The sequence below is a fragment of the Micropterus salmoides genome, unplaced genomic scaffold, assembly GCF_014851395.1.
Source record: "Micropterus salmoides isolate LMB-PRFRI ecotype aquatic unplaced genomic scaffold, ASM1485139v1 Ms_hic_scaffold_9, whole genome shotgun sequence".
Classification (NCBI taxonomy): domain Eukaryota; kingdom Metazoa; phylum Chordata; class Actinopteri; order Centrarchiformes; family Centrarchidae; genus Micropterus; species Micropterus salmoides.
In genome coordinates, this window is record NW_024044681.1 from 10,385,366 (window position 1) to 10,408,256 (window position 22,891).

General features: G+C 40.4%; 1 protein-coding gene across 1 annotated transcript; it reads left to right on the plus strand.

Moving 5' to 3' along the window:
- LOC119894895 (protein sprouty homolog 3) lies at nt 1-22,107 on the plus strand. Its single transcript, XM_038707604.1, has 2 exons — nt 1-834; nt 15,339-22,107. Exon 2 carries the CDS (start codon nt 15,425-15,427, stop codon nt 16,343-16,345), a length of 921 nt encoding a protein of 306 aa, XP_038563532.1. The 5' UTR covers nt 1-834; nt 15,339-15,424; the 3' UTR covers nt 16,346-22,107.
- The last annotated feature ends 784 nt before the right edge of the window (nt 22,108-22,891 follow it).

Consider the following 22,891-nt stretch of genomic DNA (forward strand, 5'->3'; position numbering starts at 1 on the left):
TCATCTCTCGGCCACGGAGAGCAAACTACAGCAGGACGGGAAAAGAAACAGTTTGAGCAAAAAAAGGAAGTTTTTTCTTTAAAGTTCTGCGTTCAGTCTCACTATAGACGCCTCTCACTCCAACCTCCCGCTGCACATTTCCTTTTTATCATCACTTCCTTTAGCAACCAAAAATACTGTGCTGCTGCAAGTATTTCACATCGCTCCTTCTACTCTGCATGGAGGTACTTTCACTTCTTCGCCTCTTGCAACCGAGGGCACTTTTCTCTCTCTGAAAACTGCATGTACGATATCAAAACGCCAAACCTGTGCCTGTTTTGATAAGCATATCTTGCAACTTGAATGTCTTTACAACTTGGACAGAGAGAGTGGAGCAAGCATAAAGGAACTGGTTGGTTTTTTTGGGAGGTGTCTGAGGAGGTGACTTCAGGAGGACGCACCAGGATCAGAGCGCTCCTGGAAGAGCTCCGGGAAGAGGAGGAGGAGGAGGAGGGTGCGTCACACTGAGAGAAAGCATCCTCCCAGCCTTCTCACTCTCTACACACACACACCCTTAACACAACGGGGCCACAGTAATCTTAAAAAATTACTGTAGAGGCAAGAATTTTAGCTAAATAATCACCTGCAGTACCATAAAGATTAAGACGTGAAAAAAAACAAAAAAACAATCACACAAGAGAGAGAAATTCATCACTGGGTTCCACAGACATACTACAAGTGATTAAAGAGATATTATAGGAATATTGTAGAGTTTATTTGTCAGAGGCACGCGCACACACGGACACCCAGGACGCCCAGCACGCCGCCGAAGAATGGATCTCCCTCCAATCAGAGGTAAGCATAAATTCATCCTGTCGCCATCCAATCTGCTGATGAACAATTGATGATTTGTCTGACCTTGGAATGAGTTCCATTGGGAATTGTTTTTGATGAAATATGGAATTATTCAAAAGATTTGTTCAGCTTTGCAAATAGCCTTTGCATCTTGGAATGGGATTTCAAGTGTTTTACTTCATATTCAGGCAGATTTTCCCTGCAGAACAATACTTATAACTGCAAATTTAATGGGAATGTGTTCCCAGCGATGGGACATACACTATGGCTCTTTAAGTTCTTAAAGGCATACTAAAAGAAATCTCACAAGCGGTCCATAGAACTGAGTGGGATAATATGGAAACCTGATGCAGATGGACAGGATGTTCTCACCAATACTTTGCATCTAGTTTTGCTACAAATTTGGGCTTTTTTTGAATTAACACCAAAATTCATTTTTGGGGGTAAATGTTAAGATAAACTTTTACGTTTTTGTTTTTTTTTATTGGTCGGATTTACTTCTCCTGTTCAGACATATTAGAAGAAAAAGATGGGTCTAATTATCTTACAAATTAGCAATCTTGTGAGATCAAGCAAAGATGGACGGTTTATTTCCCTGTCAAACAGACCGAGCAGGTCCCTCTCAGTTTCACCTCCCGAATCCTCTGCAGCTACACATGAGAGAGATAGATGAAGAGGACAGAATTGTTATAGGCATGGACCCAACTGATCCAAATCAGCAGCAGGAAGGTGCCTCCTCCTACCTTGTCACAATTTGATAGGTGTTCAGTTACGTGGTTGGTGAATCATTCAAAAAGATGAAATCTCACTTGGATATTTTTCTGTGCCTGGCCCATTTTCCATCTCTTGTCTTGGCTGGTGGGTGGGGAAATTTTTCAATGTTTCATGTTGTGACCTTTTTTTTTTTTTTTTTTTCCAAATACAAATTACTTCTCATCTATTTATTACTCAGTGTTCACAACAGTTATAATTCGCATTGTGCATTTGGGCCTGTGGATGGGTGAAGTGATGGATGTCTGTCTGCAAGCCTGTTAAACTGTAACCTCCTTTACCCCTGGTGGACAGATTTGTCCAAATGATTATTGTATTGGTAGTGAAGGTGAATAAGTCATGTTAACAGTAACATGCAATTTGTCTTTTTGCTGACTTTTGGAGTAAGTTGGGCTACTTTAAGCAAACTTTTGAATCACTTGGAGGCGTGAAAGAGCTCATATCCCAAATGGAACAAAGTGAAATAGTCATATTAACAGATTGTTAGGCTACATGTTAACATTTGTTTCAGTGTGTGTGTGTGTGTGTGTGTGTGTGTGTGTGTGTGTGTGTGTGTGTGTGTGTGTACTGTGATGGGGACACGTGGGGTTGGGATTGATTGTCCTCAAGGTCGGATGCAGAATGTCAATACCCATCTCCGCTGGGGTGGGACTAGAGGGGTGGGTGGATGAGCAAATGATGGGACGGACTGATGGGGGTGGGGGTGGGGGGAGCACAAGAAAGTGAATGGGATGAGAGTGAGAGAAGCAGTAGCGTTAGGCGGGGGGATTGACTCGGGATGATGAAATGGATGGATGGTGAGAGGGTTGCAGAGAGGGAGGGGATGAATGGAGATGGAAGGGGGTTTTTTTATGCCACAGCAGAGGAGCTAATGCACTGACTAATGCACTATAGAACCGCAAACATGTGGAAAGAGAGAAAAGATTCACAGTAAAAACACTTTGTAAAAAAGAAACAGCCTATACTGAATTTAGTATGAAAGAAAAAGAACAGTATGTCTTCATAAAAGTAATAATGCTTGACATTTTCAAAAATACATTAAACTATATACATAAAAGCTTTAGCATTTACTCTTCTACGAACTCGAAGTGAAGACTCTTAATTTCTAAACATTTGTAATAAATATAAAATGAGCTGGATAATTCTCAGGATGAGCAAAATTGTTCTTAAAAAAATTGCTTTTGTAAGAACATATAAAAGGCTGAATAAAAGTCCACCATGAATCTTACATGCTCACACCTGTATGTTATGTTTGTATTTGAGTGTGTATGAGCCATGCCATTTTAATTTGGATTACACAAAATAACAGCACAAAAATTTAAGTTGATGTCCGTTGACTGTCTTTCAAAAACAAAAAAAGCAAATACTCTACAGTTTCAATATTCAAGAAATTATGGAAATAAAGAGACAGTTGTTGCCATCAGTTACAGATTCATGGAAAGCAAAGTAAACAAAATGAACCTAGGTTAATTGACACACAATCATTCTCATCTGAAGTTTCAGAAAGTCCCGTCACACTCCTACTGCTGCCAAACTCTGAACTTGCAGAATGCCAATGTCTTCCAAAAGCTCCTGAAAATGACAGTTGATGTTTTTATTTTCTCCCTGCACAAAAAGTGAGAGAGATATGTTTTCCACCATGAAAGGGCCTAGATGGAGAAACTAGATCGCTCATGGTTTTTAGGTGCTTCAGGGATTAAGTCTTTCAAAGACTCCACCTGTAACACTAAAGCACAGTGGGAGCGTAGTGATATCAGAACTGTGGGAATCATCCACTTGGATAGTGCTTGTTTGACTTCTTCCTGCTGCTTGACACTTGTCGCATACCATAATTCCCCTAACACTGCACATGGAAAAACTATTTATTTATGAACAAAGTGGAAAGATACACTGCACCAATAACAGATGATTTTCAACTTTAATGTTTTACTAAACCCAAACTTAACCTTAAACATAATTAAATTTGCCTGAACATCACATGCTTATTTTTTGCTACTGTCGTAAAATCTGATGCAACTGTATTACAGGTTAACAGTTGCCAACTGCTTGTGTTTAAGCCAAAAACTTTTATTTAATTCAGTCCCATGTCAACAAGTATAGTATATTGTCTGGTTAGGGTTTCTCTATAGGTATTTACAGGACTCTTGGAATTACATTAATTAGATTATTATATAATAATGTGTATAATATTGCCAACATTCAGTGTCTATGCAGGAGGTGTTTGTTTTGTTAACTTACCAGGCTGAACTCAGTGTTGCTGTCTACTCTGGTTGAAAGTTTCAAGCTTGTTTCTGACAAATGTGCACCTGTAACCACACCCAACAGGGATGTCTTGGGGTAGTGGAGTGCACCTTACGTCACTGCAGCAAGGTGAGAAGTTAAACCACTGGAGGTCAGCAAAAACAAGATTTCCAGGGATTGTTACTCTTTAAAAAGAGTTTTGGCATTGTACATTCAAAAACATCTGGTGAGCAGGTTTTTATTTCTTAGCAGGGAGGGAGGACATTACAGACCAAATTTACACTGTGTAACTAAACATCTGAAGCCATTCTGTCACAATTCACTGCAACACGACATAGACGGCACTAAAAAGGGCTAAAATCCAACCGTTTAAGACATTTTGCATTTCAGTGTCTGGTTTTCATTTGTCCTTTGCTGTGAGCACATTCAGTAGAATTTCCCACTAGTGACTGAACCAAAACAGGATTTCATTTGTGCAAACATGATGAATCTATGGTCTTATCATTATTGTTTTTGATTTAGCCTAATGGGTACAGAGTTCCCCCCTAGGACAATATGGTGTTTTTCAATTTGGGTAAATGCGTCGTCAAATAATATCCAAACACGACTGCTGCTTTCTCCCCAGCTTGATCTCACGCTTTGCTTTGCTGTTGCTTGTTTTGACTGTTTTTATCTCCCTCTTTGCATCTGGCTCCACCACTTTCATTTTTTATCAGTATTAGTATCCCCATCCCTCACTCATTCACTGCCGCCTTCCTCCCTCCTCTCTTGTTCTCTCCCCCCTGCCTGGACTTGCTGGTCTGCAGTGTCTATTTCAGTCTTTCCGTTGGGGTCAGATTCGGCACATCCGGTATCTCATCCAGTTTATTGTCATTCAATCCTGCTGTGCTCCCGCAGGGCATCAAGAGGAAGGCCCATGGGTCTTAGTGCCTGACGGGCCTCAAACACACAGTCATATACTCAGAAAAGCTGGCAGCACTGTAGTAAAATGTTTTGACCTAATGATATTGCTGGTTTAAAATGCGCTTATACACAACTAATGAGTATTATTTTTTTTATGTGACTTGATTGGATTTTATTCATTTCATGTGTTATTTTACCACAAGCTTTTTGTGATGAATTAGCACAATAGTGACGGCCCGGTCAGAATTTAAGAACTACAGTCTTTTACTGCTGTCACACTTGATGACACTACACACCAAACAAACATGTTTTTCATCTCAGTAAATCAAAAGTAAACAACTTTGATTCCTACATAGAGACACTACCTGGGTCCTGAGTCTGAGACCAAATTATATTCAGTCAGATTGGGTTTTGTAAGGTCCTGGGTTTTTTGCTGTGGGTCTTTGGGTTGGGAGTTTTAGCTTACTTTTCCCAGTATATTTACTCCAACCCTATAGAGAGCCTAAGTCCCTCCCCTTCCGGTGGACCACCATGTGACCTTACTTCGGAAAAAATATGTATGGTAGCCAATTTAAAATATATATTTAAAAGTCAAGAAAGTCATGTTTGGTATAAAACTGTTGAGGTATAAGACTGTGAAAATACATAATTACAAAGACCACAAATCCAAAAGTCATGTATGTGACTTTTTCCTCTCAGTGACTGAAGTTAACGTTACTGAAGCTAATGCCAAAGAACTTAAATGAAAGGATGATGTGATAAAAAGACCAAGAGTCGTTTGATTAAATACATCAGGTGAGATATATTTCTGCGTTGAACATAGCTAAGTTTTCTAATTAGCAGCAACCAAGCAATAAAAGTTAGCTAGCATTACTGCGCTAACATGTCGGTGATGTCTATTGTGCAAGACGAGAGATGTGGTTCATTGAACAGTCTTCACACAAAACGACATGTAACTTTACCGTTTACAGCAAATAAGCTGTGGTTATTGTTACTAAAACACTTAATTTAGGTTTGGGAAGCTTGTGGTTACAGCTAATAACAGTAAAACTTTCACTTTGAAACGGTCATCCTCTTGACTGTCACACCCTGACTTCCTTCCTCACTACATTAAAGGACATGCTTGTACCACTTACTGGGCTGGTTTACTTAACTACATTTATCAGCCCATCCTCACACAGAAAACAAATACATTGGTCAGTAGTTGAAGCGCAAAACGACTAAATGTTTATGTTACTCTTGCAGCCGTACGACAAAGTGCATATGAAATTTCAGGGAAGACACCGGGTATATGATATAAATATGCTAACGAGAAAATTTCTATCTAGGAGGTGGTGATAAGGTGAATGGTTAGATGTTTAGGTGACCTTCATCCAGGAGAGAGTTTGGTTCCAGTGTGAAACAAAAAGCCAACATCAGTTTTGGTTTTTTGTAGTATTATTAGAGCTAGCTAGCTAGTGTTAGCAATAATTTCGCTGGGGTTTTGGAATTTTTAGTGTTTATTCTTAGCGTTAGAGGTAGCGCTTTGTAGTGTTTCATGTAGCATTAGCAGTTTTTTTTCATAGCATTAGCTATTGTTATCAGTACCATTGGCTAATGTTACAGTTAGCACTAGCCAACTATATTACTGTTAAAGCCCCCTGAAGCCTCTTACTGTAACCCTAACCATCACATGGGTGTGTGCCTAAACTGTATAACTATATGCATATCGACCGGTTAACCCTGCCTGCTAGCACATCTGCCTTGTCTTGCAATGGGGAACAGAAAACGCTCAGATATGTTGTTTTAGGGCCCTATCAGACAGAAAGTGAGGCAGGAGATTATAGCGCCAGCGATCTGTAATCTTTGGTTTGCTGCCAAGTAATAACTGTCATATTAGCAGAAAGTTGATCACAATTCACAACACAGTTCTGTGTCTTTTGTTGCTAAGGACATCTGCTTTAATAAAATAGACAAATGGAGGTCGCTAGCTCCGGCATTCTATTAGGGTGACACACAGGATACAGGGAACCGGTGATTCATGTAGGTAGGCTACATGAGACCCTCAGAAAGAGGATACACCGCTGGTAGTACCACCAGCTAGTCCAGTATCTTCGTCTTAATGATGGTCGGTTCAAGGCTTATTTTAGGATGACTCTGGGACAGTTTGTTGTAGTTTTGTTTTTGTAGTCTCCAGACAATCCAAGCAACTGTAAACTTCCGTCACCACAACTGAGGGCCTCCATTCATTCGATTGGACAATGGGGAAAAAAAACGCATGACGTCCAGCGCTTTTCTGCCCAGAGTTGAATTTTTTTTAAAAAGCGCCTCTCAATGCAAAAAACGCGATCTGTCTAATCCGGGCCTTAGGTGTTTTGGAGACATTAACTATCAACCTATTCTGTTGTTTCTATATGAGGATGTGTTGTTATTTATTTATTTGTCGAACAGCAGATTTTGAAGATCCGGTTAAAGATGATGTATTATTAAAACTACCAAAAACTTTATAAAGTTGTTAGATAGTAGCAACACCAAAAATCTAAATATTGCATACATGTTGATTTATTAATAAATCAAATAATTATGTTAAAGTACAAGATTTTGTGTTTTCTTTGCCAGAATTATTATCATGTAGAGGAGGCTTCGAAACTGCATTTACATCATTTAGATCATCATGTAAGGAGACAATTAACAGAATATGTAACATAATAGTTAAATTAATAAATATACTATGAAAGAAAAATACAGAGCTTTTTGGCATCTTTTCTGTAAGTATTTCTTAGGTGTGGGGCTGCGCTGGGGGAACTTACAATTCTTTCAGAATTGTTTTGCTAACTCAATGCACAGAGATTAAATTAATATTGATTGTCTCAGTTGAAAAATAAGCAGATTTTGTGTTGCTTTAAACTACTTGATTACTGTGATGATCACAGCTGAGCTGCACTTGTCAAGTATAACTTATAAGAAAGAACTTAGAAAAAAGTACCCATGTTCTCCTGATAGAATATGTTTAATACTCCAGAGGGATACAAGAATGAAACAGGACAGGCTGAAAACCAGAGAGGCGCAAGAAAAGTAAAGGGAGTAAAGAATGGGACAGCATGGAAGGAATGAAAGGGGAGCGTTAAGGGAGGCGGTGAAGGTGAGAGGAAGGGTTGAGAGAGAAGACAGGAAAGGAGAGGGCAGCCCTTCCTCGTTCCAAGGGAAAGGGTCACTGCGGTCAGTTTTAAAATAACCTGAAACCATGATGTCATCGTTGAGAGATGCAGCGATGCTCTGTCCATTAAACTCAATCGACCATCAAGAGGTCGAGTCCAGACTCAGCGGAAGTTACAGTCAGTGGACAGACAAGGGATCAGCACAGTTTATGGGTTTCTGTTTACTTGTGACTCTGGATCAGTGAGTTGTTTTTTTTAACCTAAAACCTCTTTTTTTCTGTTTCTTTTTTTTTTTTTTTTTTAAAGAGACCAGCTTTTTAGTCCAACGATAACTTAACGGATGTTGCAAAACACTTAACTCTTTGAAAGAGTTTCACCACAGTAAATGCAGACATGAGGCCCAGTGCAAATAGATGTTTGTGTGTATTTGTTGTTTATTATAACAGATCCATTTACGTATTTAAACTCATGTTTGAATAATAATACACAACATTTTATACAGATAAACTTCTGCTTTGCTACTCTGTTGTTCTAAACTATCACAGTCTGTAGTGTCTGCTTTACTGGTACAGGTAGAAGAACTGAGAATAGTTAGCATGAGCAATGATAGCTACAAAGAGGAAGAAAACAGGGTTTCTGTAGGGTTCACCAGGTTAAATTAATTAAAATTTTAATACCACATAGAATAATTTTAAATAATGGCTGGATGGAAAACAAATTAAATGAACATATCTGGACCTGGAAAAGTTTCAACAAACAGATAGATGGATTTCATTTAAGTTTCTGCTATAACTGACACTTTCCCACTATGAAAGGATGAGTTTCCTGGCTGCTGTAGCTGGCAGTAGTGACACTGTTTGCTATAGGTCCGATGGTTCTGACTTTAACTCCACCAAAAAGGATTGAACAGCCCAATTCACTGTCACAACAATCCCACTTTTAGGTGTATAACGTCTCCTGCCAGCAACTGAAAAAAAAACCATTTCATAACTAACATCACTGCATGTGGCAGGGAAGAGAAAAGGTGATATTTTTCACTGCAGTTAAAACCCGGGAGTGTGAATGGTGATTGGGTAGCAAAGAGAGAATGTATACAGTGGAACATAGTGATGGAGCAGGAGTGTGTTTCTGTGTCCCAGAGCTGAGGCTCAGTCATTACTGATACTCCCCCAGCACAGAGGTCCAGCCTCAGGTTACCACCAACAGCCTCTTGAAACACCAGCTCTCTCTCTGTCTGTGACGGTTTCTCTCAGTTTGGTTTGCTGACATTCATTTTTACATTTTACACATGCAATGTTTCCAAATTCATCACAGAAAATAAATAAATAAATAATGGATACCATGATGAGGAAGTTAGCTCCCCATAATCTCACACACTCATCAAAGGGACGCTGTTGAGTTTTCTTGTGAACAAATAAGAGTTATGTTTACATTCAGTGTTACCCACCAAAACGCACTGTGTCCTAACAAACGTGTCAAGTGTATTTCCGTCCTCAGAAAAACATTGGCAAATCTGATTTTTGAAGTATTTGATATCCAGCATTGTTTTCATTCATGTTTACTAGCTTGCAACCTTCTTCTTCCCTGTTTTTGTTGGCGCACTGCAGGATGTCTTGATATGTTAACGCCACCTGTTGATCAATGGAATAGTGTGACACCGTGGGAAGGACTGTATATCTCACTACTGATGTGCGCTTCTTCGTGCACACCCACAAGACCGACAAAACTTTGATTCACTCGTCGAGCAGCAGCTCCATAGTGCTACCACAGTTCTAAAGGGAACCTTTAGTACACGTGACATTAAAAACACACACTGCCCTCAGCTCCACTTGTAATGTGAGAGGGGAGGGTGCTGCCTGCCCCGTCCTCTACCATCCTCTCTCTCACACACAGCGCTCTAATCCCAGCTGTTGTTGCCAGAGGATTGATAACAGACACTCCCCAGCAGAGCCAGACTGAGCATCACTACCCAAAACAACTGAAGCCCTCAGTGTAGCCAATGAGCAGTGTTCGGTTCAACCAGTAAGTAAATATGAGGTCATGGAAATTGACGGCAGGCCTCTTCTTTTTAACGATCAGATGGCCCGATAGGCGGGCAGAGTAAAAGTGACCCGCGTCCACCGCTCTGCCTGATGAGATTAGTCACCAGGACTTTTCCTCTCTCCTCGGACTAATTTGAAAATGCATCCTCATCTAACCAACCTGGGCCTTCTTATCTGCTCCTTTATAGCTGGACCTCTGGAAGGAGGGGACTAAGTGATAGATACAGAGAGACGCTGGAGCGTAGAGCACCTTTATGCTCAGGCTGCCACAGTTTTGTTTAAAAGACTCTCCTTGGAAAGTCTGGAGGACAGGAAGAGTTTTTTTTGTTGTTGGGTTTTTATTTTGGGTTTTTACAGTCTGGCTTCCTAATCATCTCTCCTTCCCTCCTGGTGATGGATTGCTATTCTTGGGTTTCATCCATGTCCCCCATTCTGTTAGCTCCTCTCTTATTGCTTTTGCACTGCACTTCTCTGCGGCCTATTTAACCATTTAAAATACCAGCATAAGAATACAATGTGATCATTGATCTTTTGTATACAATTCTGTGGCAAAAGTAGTGATGGATCAGAGCAAATATTTAAAAAATGTTGATCGTAATTTACTTGTCTTAAGAATTTTGTTTGATTACAAATAAATTCATCAAATCGACAGAAAAATGATTTGCATTGCACCATTACGAATGTTGATCAGCCTTTTAAATCTTTCTTAAGCAATTCCCCTCACCTTTGAGATGGGAATATTTGCTGCCTTTTTTGTTTTCTATAGCAAACAGAATATACAGTATTTGGGGTTTTGGGACTGTTAGCTGGACAAAGCAAGCAACTTTTACTGTGGTGAATTGTAGATTTTCCCACTATTTTTTTGTAGGCTAAAGAAATTCCTAAATACATAATGCACATAATGAAATAAAAGGCAGTGTAGCATTGCAATGTTCAATGTAACATTAATTTGATTATCTTATAGGTGATTTTGCATACATTTGCTATACATGACATATTAAAAAACATGTGGTATTGATATTGATCATATCTCCCATCTCTACTGTTTAGTAATCTTCTGTGTTGTTTGCTGCTGCTAATGTGGTGTCCCAGCATGCACAGGGAAGAAGACATTGGGCATGACGTTGTAAGAACAGACTCAGGGGCAAACAGACTCCTGCTTTGGCTATGTCTGCAAGGCCTTCTTTGGATTTTCAATTGACTACACAGTTTGAGTTTTGTTTCTCTGCCGCACAAATTACAGACGACTTCTCTATTTTCACTAGGAAAACCCCCCCAAAAACATTGTGTTTATAAATAGAGGATTTATTTATAAAAGGTGAACCAGTAGCAATAAACAGCAAGAACATAAGAAAACTGATTAAGTGTCTCAATTCATCAGCAAAGGATTGGCTATGGTTAAGGGCTGGAACATCCTTCTCTGGTGGAAAGAATGTTTTTGTTTTCTGTTTCAAACTTATGTCGACAGAAAGTTGATCAACCGATCAGTCTGACTGATACAGAGTTGCCCAACAAGTTGTTGAAATTTAGGAAGTGTGCATGTTGGCTCATCCGTGAGCCTCTGTGGCATTTGGTTACTCATAACCACCATCTCTAGATCTGCAGATACATTTACATGTACCTTTGCGTAACAATAACTCCAGCAAGAGGAAGCAAGAAAAAAATAATTAACCTGCTCAGACCAAGCAGAGAAGCACAATGGACTCAAGGTCGGTTATGGTCGAAAGAAACTAGTACGTACCACGTCTGAAAGCAAAAGTGTTTATAGCTATTCATAATAGGTCTTACTCATTAGCATCCACAATGTTGTACTCGTGTGTACATGCAAAAAATAACAGAAGTAGTTGTGTGAAGACAGAGAGCCTTAGAGAGATCGTCAGGTTCATTTATTTATGCCGATTTTGTTTGCGGTAGAGGGATCCATCTTTACAAAAAACACACAGACACAAGGCAAACATAATAAAAGTACTCAAGGCTTCAATAATCTGGACTTAAAAACTTTTTTTTACTAAAAATAAATAACCACTTGAATAAATAAGTTGAGACTATAACATGTTCAGAAGGGACTCATGATTTCTCACATCCACACTCGGCTGATCGAAGCATGAGGTGGGTGTGAATGTTGCATTATTGGTTTCATAAAAACGTTGGACTTGGTGAAGTAATTTCCCTGTATGCGGTATTTTTGCATTTTTCATCGATTAAGTAATTTGGTGCTATAATATAGCAAAGTAAGTGTCTGTGGATCTCATTTCACTGCACAACAAGCCGCTAACAGAAGCTTTATGGTCGGAGAAAGCTAGCTGCTGGGTGCTAGTCAACAACATTGCCAAGCAAACTCATTTTTGTAGTGTGAACGTGTCTTTTTCACACGTAGTTATATTGTTGCCTTCAGGGCATGTCTAACAAGTCAATTTACATACCAAAGCAACACACGTCTGCGCTGTAGTAACGTCATAACTAAATTTCCACAGAAAGCAACATGAAAACAGCTGCAGGCATCCGACACACTACGCTCGTTAGTTAGTGAGCTTATAATGAGGCTTCACGTTTACAGTTTCTCTGAACTGTCCCTCAGGATTACAACGTTAGTCCAACGTCGCCGAGCCTGCTAGCCACATTAGCTGCTCAATATGCTAACGTCAAGTTAGCTAACCTTTAAATTAAACAGTAAAACAACACAAAACACGACAACACTTACAGCTTGTTTGTAGCAAGTCACGTACAGCACATGGCGATCCGTCCTTGAACCGTTACAGAGCTAGATACGGTTGTGGAACTTTTGAAGCACTCATTTATTAATTTAACACGCACTGAAGTGTAAAGTATGAACACTGCGGCTGTTGTGGTGCTTGCCATCCTCCGCAGGAGACTTGGCCAATAGTGCGGTTATCGCGACAGCCCTAGTTGGGCTCCCTCAAATTCCAACGCAGGAAAGGTCTATGTAGGGATTTCAGATGCTGTTCGACTATCCTACAAGCACATTGGTTGAAGCATACCGATACCTCAACGATCACAACAGGATTTCCATTCAGCCATACTCCTTAACAGGGGGTGGCAGTAATGTATCGAATTGCCATCGGATGACCACCATTAAATTAAAAAAGAATGAAGGAGAAGATTTAATTGATTCTCTTTTGTTCTGGCAGGTCAGTGTACATGCAAACCGATGACACCGATAACAATCAGAGAAACATTAATCTGGACAAAAAGATCCCTGATACATCAACTATGAATCTATCTAGTCATGTGGACGTGGCATTACATGGTTATTTGCTGCTGCTCCCTCCAACCTCCCTACTTCATCTAATCCCACGATCTGCTGCTGCTTTAAATGCATTTCCATTTGGCCTCATTACTTTCAGAGAGGACTGACACCATGTGAGAAGCAAGCCAGTTTTCTCTCCCCCTTGGCCACTTGGCAAGACTGCAGTTTCTTTACGTATGTATAGCTGAGCATGTATGTGTGTGTACATGAGTGTGTGCAAATTGGTTGGGAGGACAAAGAAACACATGTTCCCTTGAAAGTGAGCAACAGATTAAGTATTTTTTGTTCATGCATTTACTGGACTCAAATATCTCTTTACCTTTTAAGCATTTAGTTATAGTCTTACTAAGCATTACAATGAGTACACAGCGCACTATATGCTATCTCATGCTCATCCTTATCACTTGCATAAGTCAGAAAACCCAAATTTGGTCAAAAGTCAGGAAGCTTGGTGTGAAGCATTGACTTAACACAAACGACACTACAAGTATGATAAGCAAATGTGCCTCAAAACAAATCTCTTTTAAAAAAGAACCAGTTCACCCAATTTACAAAAAGACATTTTTTTCATTAGCCGTAGTAGTTGAGAGTTGAGAGTTGCTACTTGATTGGAACTTTATATTTATCAACGTTTCTTCTGAAATAAGGCATCTGATTTGCTGCATGGAACTGATCCAGATACCCGAGCAGTCTTGTAAAGCCTTGCAGGTGAACTTAACCCTTCCACATGAAACATATTGGAAGTTTTATTAACATTTGTTTCGGAATGAAACCTGTGACTTTACGGTTCATCTATTAGTCTTCCTTACTGCTAGGCAATGCTTCCAGCTCTCTCTCTGCAGGTGGGTTTCCTCCATGGCAGCAGCAGCTGTGTTTAAACAGATGCTAAATTACAGTGTGGACCTCTTGGTCATATCTCTCTGGCTCTGGCAGGCTAATAATAGTCTTAGCAGAGTGGAGTCAGCAGTGGAGAACCTCAGTGGTCATGATGACATGGCTGATGGTTGTGTGGAGGTTGCTGCCAAAATCTATCTTTAATCAAGTGTTGTTTAAATATTTGGAAAGTAATATGTACACTACTCTAATGTAATGTTGTATCCCGTCTCTGCCAATAATCGCAGGCAAAACATTTGTTTGCTTTTTTTTTTTTTAAACTTAATTCAGTTCTCTGAAAGCAAAAGGGTTTGTCTTGCTCAATAACACATAACCATTATTGTAATGTCTAAACAAACTTGACACAAGTCAATAATTATTTTGTCAGATGCTATGATTTCTAACTTTCAGAGCCCTATTTTCCACTTTTGCGAAGTTTTGATTTGTTTTTTTCCACTTATCTGAGGAAAAGTAATACTGTTGTGGTGATCCTCTTTGCGTACAGCATTTGTGTGCGTTATTCTCAGAGCACATCTGTCAATCAAACACTGGGCTGGACTATGATTTCTTCCTTGGGTTTTTTAGCTAATGCAGTTTGACTTTCTGTAGGAGGTACTACTTGGTGTGTAGCCATTGCGGCTTTGGTTCCCATGCTCACTTCGCAAATCTTTTTCTGTTTACAGACCAGAAACAAAAGTCAGTTTGTTTCTGGCATCAGTTCCTGCACACCACAGTATGTGTTTAGAACAGATTTAATTAAGAGTAGATACATAAATGCACACACCTTTATAAGAGAAGGTTCCAGATTTTAACTTTAAAGTAAAAGAAAGCAAAACTCCCGTCTAGGATAGATGGATCATTCATATAGCGCTGAAATGATTAGTTGATTTATTAACTGACAGAAAATTAACTGATAAAAATGATGATAGTCAATGATGAATTGTGGTGATAATTATTTATAACAATGATGTTCAAAACTATATCTGTGGCATACACGGTTATAAATGTAAGAGCGCTAGGTCTGGAATCTATTGAGGGAATTTACCCCAAATCCCCTCAATGCTGTAACCTTACAATGACATAAAAAGGCTTATAACTGAAAGGTTTGAAAGAGTACTCTGCCCTCGCTGAGCTAGTTGCAATAAATTTAATAAAACCTGTGTCTATATAATAACAGGCTTGTCTGAATTTGATGATCTGGAATTTGATGTTGGAAGTTCAATTCAACATCACTAACCACTATTGCTTTCTTTCTCTGTGTGTTTGCAGGTTTATCTGATGTGCCGTGAGCGTTGGGAGCATCTTGCCCCAGCCCCGGCCTGCAGCCCTGCTACCACCCAGCCTGGTTTACCAGGATGGACCCTGCTCATTCCTTCAGGATGGAGCCGGATGGGCTGGATCTCCAGCAGGTCCCAGTGCTGTCACTCGACCAGATACGTGCCATCCGGGCCAACAATGACTATGTGGACAGGCCCGTGGCACTGGAACCGGCAACCCAGTCCGGATTTTTCTATGCCCATGATGACCGTTACCCTCATGGAGTATACTCCCACCACCCCCAGCCTTCCTTCCACTCAGCCCTGCCCCGCAGCCAAAGTCAGCAGCAGCACGCTCATCTGTCCCACCTGAGCCGTTCCAGTACCATAAGCTCTTCCATGTCTCGGACCAGCGCCAACTCAGACCAGCGGTTACTTGCAGGTTTGACACCATCACACTCTGGCCTAAGTTCGGTGGTCCGTTCTCAGCCTAAAGGAGAACTCAAGCCTGATGCTTCCTTGGGTAAAGGCCTCACAGAGGACGAGGCTGAGCTCAGCCGTCATTTGTTCATCTGCGAGCGGTGTGGTCGCTGTAAGTGCCAAGAGTGCTGCGCTCCCCGTCGCCTGCCTTCCTGCTGGGCCTGTGGACAGCGCTGTCTGTGCTCTGCCGAAAGCGCAGTGGAATACGGCACCTGCTTGTGCTGTGTTAAAGGCCTGTTCTACCACTGCTCTGCCCAGGATGACGAGGATAACTGTGCTGACCGGCCGTGCTCCTGTGCTCCAGCCCATGCCTGTGCCCGCTGGGGCACCATGGGGCTGCTGGCACTCTGCCTGCCCTGCCTCTGCTGCTACCCCCCTGCCAGGCTGTGCCTTGCCCTGTGCCAGTGTGCCCATGACCGATCCACGCGCCCCGGCTGCAGATGCAGCAACACGAACACGGTGTGCCGCAAGATTTCCGCCTCTAACCCCAACCCTGGTCATCCCTCACTCCGTAGCAAGGCCCTGGAGAAGCCGTTATGACAGGCCTGGATGGGGGCCAGGTAAATCCATTTCCCCTCAGCTGCCGCCAAAGCTACGCTGTCGCCAACAGTGCCACAGCCGACATTGTGATGACAATGCCATTGTGACCCACCTTTACATATGACAAGCCAACCAACCAATTGTTAAGTGTTGCTCACCTAATGTACCTTGAATTTACTTCTTCTCCAGCTCAGGAGGGACCAAAGCTTTACTGTGCCTGTTCATATTGGAGACTTCATGCCTAAAAACAAAAACTCATCCTGAAGAAGAAGAAGCTGCCGTGCTTGCTGGACTGCCCTTCAACCTTAACCAAGACTTCCAGACAGAAATCTCTTCTGTCTCGCATTCTGTGATGTAATCTGGACGTGTTAAAATCTATTTATTTATTGTTGAACCTCCTTCCTCCCCACCCTTTGCAAAGAAAAGGCACAGAGCACAGAAACGGGCGATGGACCAAATCAGGAAGGAAAGATGCCTGTGGCGATGTTTATGGCCAATGCCAGCCTTGTTTCTGTCCTCTAGAAAGAGATAATCAGAAGAAGTATGGGCGATTGAAGCCTTAGACCACAATTACATTCAGAAACCTCCACAAAAGGTTCAAGATGTATTAATGAAGAAACCAACGCTGTGCTGCGGTCAATATCAGACTCAGACTCTGAGCAAAGCACTGAGGCATAAAGTGAGAACAAAGACACTTGTAACACACCTGTAACAACAGTTTGACACCAAAAAAGGGACCATGCACTGTACAAACTGCGTGAATTTCAAAGCTATTAAGCTCATTTGTAAAGGAAAAGCACTGTGAGGTAGATTGACAATGTTTCCCCAGCAGCCTAGAGTTGAATGAGAGGTTATTTAACCAGAAGGAGGGTGCATCCATTGTGACTAGGCAGCGTGTGTGTGCACGTCTGTGTCCTCCTACTGTTCAACAAAATGTGTATGTAGAGCCTGTGTGTATGTTATTTTGTCAGCAGAAGAATCCTCCCTTGTCTTATTTTTAGCAGCGCTGCTTCAGTGGAGCTCTGAGGGTCTGGTCAGGTTTCCTCCAGAAGTCAGTCTGTCGCCAACCACCCTCCTCTGACCGACCTCCTACACTGCCCCCCACCTCCATCCATCTCTCTTCCTCTTCTGCCACACCTAATACACTCTCCTCTCATCTTCAAATCTTCATCATCATCGTCTCATCTTTGCGTGTCACTCGCATTCAGGCAGTTTTTCAGCAGATTTTTAAACAATTTTTTTATCCATTGGCCATATTCACAAAACATCTTAAGGCTAAGTAGCTACTAACTAAGTAGGAGAAAAAATTAAACAGATTAAAAATGAAAATACTAGACATGCCAGTCCACTAAAATGTAAATCACTAAGCTTTTTAGTATTAAAACCCAGCTTTTAGGTCTCGGGTGTTAGGGGTTGTCCAGAGGACTTTCAAACTTCCAAAACCAAAAAAGTGAAGCTATGCATTTGCCTCACCAACAAAATCGAAACAATTCAATTACCCTGGAGATCAAGGTTTGCACAACACTCGGCTAGTTGGCCACTCGAAAAATTGAGTTATGCAGCTTAAATGACCTTTGAATATCCCAGCAGTCTGTCAGGGTTAACCCCACCCCTTCTCAGAAGCTCAAGCGTGGAAGATACTATAAGGCCGTTATGAGCTTGATGAGGCTTAGGTCGGTCTATATCGGATGCCCTCTGCCACAGCGCTGTACAACTTGTTGCTCACAGCACAGAAAATCGTCTAGTAAGCGACACAGAAAGATGAAAATCTGTTTTCCTCCTCTTATTCTCCATTTTTAAATTACCACAGCACACGAAGAAAAGCAATTACAACTAATCCAACAAGGGATAGCCAGCTGACATGAGGCGTATTCCCCCCCACACCCTTATATCCCTCCTGCCTCGTCCGTCTCTCCTCTTACGCTCAGAGGGCTAAAAGCTTCCAGTTCCTAGTCCATAGAGAGTTGATCAAACTGGCAATTAGCTTCATGATAGCTCTTAATGGGCTGGAGAAGAATGGAGCATGGGGGGAGGGCGGGGGGGTAGTGAGGGGACAGGATGAGTAGAGTTGTGGTGTTTGGCAGATGGAGAGAGGGATCCTGGGAAGGAAGAGAAAGAAGAGGGGTCGGATGAAGGAAAGGAAACAGAGGATGTCGATGTTGCCATTAAGTCAGATGGAGACCATGAATGCTCTTTTTTTTTTTTGGGTGGACATGACTTTCAATGCTTCTACTGAACTTAATCAGCACTTCAGGTAACGTAAATACAACAACAGTGCATGGCTCTTCTAAGAGGGAAGGATTCAAAGCAGATAAAAAAACACCACATACAGCGTTGGGTGTGTGCTTGTGCGTATGCTTGTGCGTATGCATGTCAGGGTTTTAAGCGTGTGTATGCGTGTGTGTTCATGTTTGGATGCATATAGGCTTTTCTGTGTGTGTGTGTCAGGGTGAGTTACCTACACACAGACCTGATTTGTTAAATGTTACTTTGCTATATTTTTATATGTAAATATGGGCTATTAACTGTATATATTTACATTCTGCTTTATTTTTATTTATGAGATTTATATTATTAGGGCTGTTTTCCATTATAGTGAATATTTACTTATTTACTGTCCACTTGTGATCAATTCAGGATCTTTTGGGGCAACTCTAACAGCAAACACTGAACAAGGACTTGCTGTATCATCAGTTCATTACCATGTCCCTTAGTATTGCTTGATTTTGTACCTTTTTGATTAACATTTCTGAGATCAAATACATCAAAAACTAAGTTCTGTTCTTCCCTGTTCTTTCTGCTGGCCTGAAAGCAAACAAAATTATTATGTGTACAACAATTCTTCTCAGATGAGTGACATCAGTGCAGCTGTAGCATGAAGTAGAGTTATTGCAGTTTTTGCGACATAGAATAGTTTGACACACTTTAAAATGAAGGCCTTAGTATGCTTTAAAGGAAGTGCTTGTCAGTTAAGCTTGATTTACACTTCTGCGTTGAATCTGCAGTGTAGTCTAGGCGTAGCCTGATGCGCACCTCTCCAAAAATGTAACTACATGTAAGAGCCACGTGGAGCGTGAGAACTGTGATTGGTCTGCTGGGTAGCCTTGCATTTCTTCCAAGCCGACAGGAAGTGCTGCGTGCTTTGAAGTAAATTTTACTAGCGGCCAATCCAGCGGCTGTAACATGGATGGTGTTCACAACCCACGTGAAATAACTCATTTCACTATCAAAATGTGATCCATTCAGTTGATTACATTTCAAACTAAAAGTCTACAATAGCCGCACGATTATCATTTAACTACTATTCAAGTTAGCGGAGGGCTAAACTTGAAGTTAGCCGTTTCGGCCGGTAAAAGTCAACACAGTGGCTACATCACAAACTAGCGTTTTGTAGAACGACGCAGACACCAATGCACAAGTGTAAATGCACGGCTAGCTTACGCTGTAGGCTACGACAAAGACTCGACGCAGAAGTATAAATCAAACTTTAGTCTAGCAGCACCTTAAACCCCTTTTCTTATGGCCAAATTTAGAGGTTGTGTGAGTTAATTTTGTGATTTGTCCTGATGTATACCGTTCCACTTGGTGTGGACACTTTTGCCTGTAGATGTGGTTGGACAACAAGTTATACCAACAACGTTTGAAGCATACTGAGGCCTTAAGGCTTAAATAGGGTTTGTAAGTTGACAGAACTACTCTACAAATTGATAAAGTGAAGGAAAAAAAAAAAAAAAGATAAAGCAAAATGTCAAAGAAAGATAAGTTGGCATTCATTCAAATGTAGACTCCCAATACGGAAACATAAATGTTGTATTCAATTAATGTTTTATGGTTTATGTTTCATCAGTAGATCATAAACAAGTAAAACAATAAGTACGATTTAGTGAAGAATGTTAAAAAAAAAAACCAATGAATTAAATGCATTACTGCTGTTTGCTTTCAGGATGTGTGGATGTTGCCCCAAATATTTCTGTGCCCATCACTTATTTCACTTTGATAGATTGGCAACTATGGAGGACCACACTCAATTCAAACATGGCTTTCCCCGCTTTTTTAATGTTGCACCATTTTTAGTGTAATCTATGACATTATCATTATTAGAATTATTGGCAACCAAAAATCATAATCTATGTAATTGACACCTATTAATGCAAATTACTTAGATTGACATGCTAATGAATCTGAAAACAATTTTTCCCCCATATGTTCACTTTTCATCCATAGTAAGAAGTGTTTTCAACCACCCAAAGCAGAACAAGTGGAAAAAATTGCCAGTTCCAAGTGGTAGTATAGACAAAAGGATAAACTGAGCTTTTTGAAAACGCTGATGTATGCTTGTCATGGGAGACATTTTTGATAAATTGCTGGCACATTCTATCCTGCATGCATGCTCTGTGAATGACAAACAATGCTTCAAAAGCAGCAGAAAACCACTTGGCGGCCATGTGCAGACGCTGCTGGTTCAACTTGTCTGCCTGATAAAAGAAACAAACACTTTCTTATTGTTGTGGTTCTTGAGAACAATAATGTGAACAGAAAACTTTCAAGATGGAAACTTTGTTTTCAAATTTAACTGCATTACTGTGGTCACAGCCTCAGATGGGTTCTCCACACACACACACACACACACACACACACCCCCCCCCACACATACTGTCTTCTCTAAATTGGCTGGATAACTTCAGTCAGATCTTGGTGCTTGGAGTGATGATTTGAGGAACATTTACTTGTACCTGGATTGTTTTTTTTTTTATCTGAGCTATATTTACAGTGACCGTGGTTTAATCGCAACCTCTTTAGTATGATGTTTTGTTTGTACTACAGATACACGCAAGTATTGTGGGGTACAAGGCAAATCAACCTTCAATAATTCTCATTTTAAATGAGTCAGATTTCAAATGATTTTGTCAGAGTTCATGTTTAAGCAGTCAAACTGTTTTATGCTGTATATATCTAATGTCTCTTCAGATATTTTGTTTTTGTTAGATCAACGATGGCAGTAGAGTGTCACATTTGGCATCAATAAATGAAAAGGATGAATCTAAACAGGATTTAATGGGAAATGAAGGACAGTCATTACAATTACAGCACTTGTGAGTTTTCAACACCTTTTAAAAATACATTTTGGGGTTGTTTTGGGTATTTATCTCTTGGAATAGTCAAAAACTACACTTATTACTGGTGTGCAACTTCTATAACTCACTTCTGCTGACTGCGATGTGTGTATCTGTATGTACAAATAAAGCGTTCCAATATATAAATCTTTTACTTCCAAGATTTCCCAAACCTTTCTGACATTCCTCCCTCAGGACAGGAGCTCACGTCAGGAACCTGTCTGATGCTGTACGTACGCAGGCTGCCACTGTAACCACAAAACTTCTCCTCGTGTCTTAGCAAGCATTGCTTTTGGTACAAATTGGCATTGTGTATGTTGTAAAAGAATTTAAGGAGAGTATATGGAACAAATATATATAGAAATCTGTCTAAAATCAATATATTATATATGGAACAATATGCATTTCACACTTTCTTTTTCACTGCTGATATTGCTAAATGGATATTTATTTAAATGGTTGCAACAATGGTGTTGATGATTGAAGTATTTATTTTACAGTGGTCAGATGAGATGAAGAGCACCGATGTTGTTGTTATTTGTCTTTTGATTTTGTTTATTTGTTCCTCTTGGTGTGGTGTGGCTGCTGCTACCCTCCTGGCTAAAGATGAACTAATAAAACAGAGTTTCCAAACGGAACAAATGTGTACTTTGTGACTGACTGAATGATTTAACGTGCAATTGCTCCAGCTTATGACTAAAGTGACACTTAAATTGAATGGATAGTGACATTTCTATATTATTTGGACATTGATGTAGGTTCTGTTATTATGGGGATGTTCCAATCAGCTTTATTTTTTGCCCACCTCTCAAAGTGACTTTGATTATCTTCCGACTCGATATTTACTACATAGAAGGAGTGAAAGTGGGCACAACAAACTGTCTTCATGAAGCTCTGCCACAGTGTTTTAACAGAGAGCAGGACAGTATTTCACACCTCTGTGACCAGTGTTGCGCAAGTTGCAAGAAAAAGTAATTACATTATTTATTACTGAAATGAAAAAGTAATGAAAAGCTATATTACCTTTGTTACTCTGTCTACCTTTGTCAAAGATGCCTTTAAACTAGCTCCAGAGCTTCGACGCCCACAAGTCATATAGTAAGATTTAAAGGGAAGCTTGTTTCTTCTTGCTCATTTCTTCTCTTTTTTTAGATGCTAATGCACCAAGCTAACGTTCTGTAGCAGACTGTACACTGAACACAGAGTGTTGTTAATTGTTGAAGTTAGTGGTATTTGTGACAGTAATAAATAACTGAATGTTAAATTCTAATCCCTTACACTACTTGTTACTGAAAAAAGTAATCCCTGAAACAAGTTACTAAGTAGTGCAGAACTGCCCAACACTGTCATGAAAGCTGGCATAGCCGGCACACGAAAATCATGGATATATTATGTTAAGTCCATACCAGACTCCAAGATGGCCCCTTTTAAT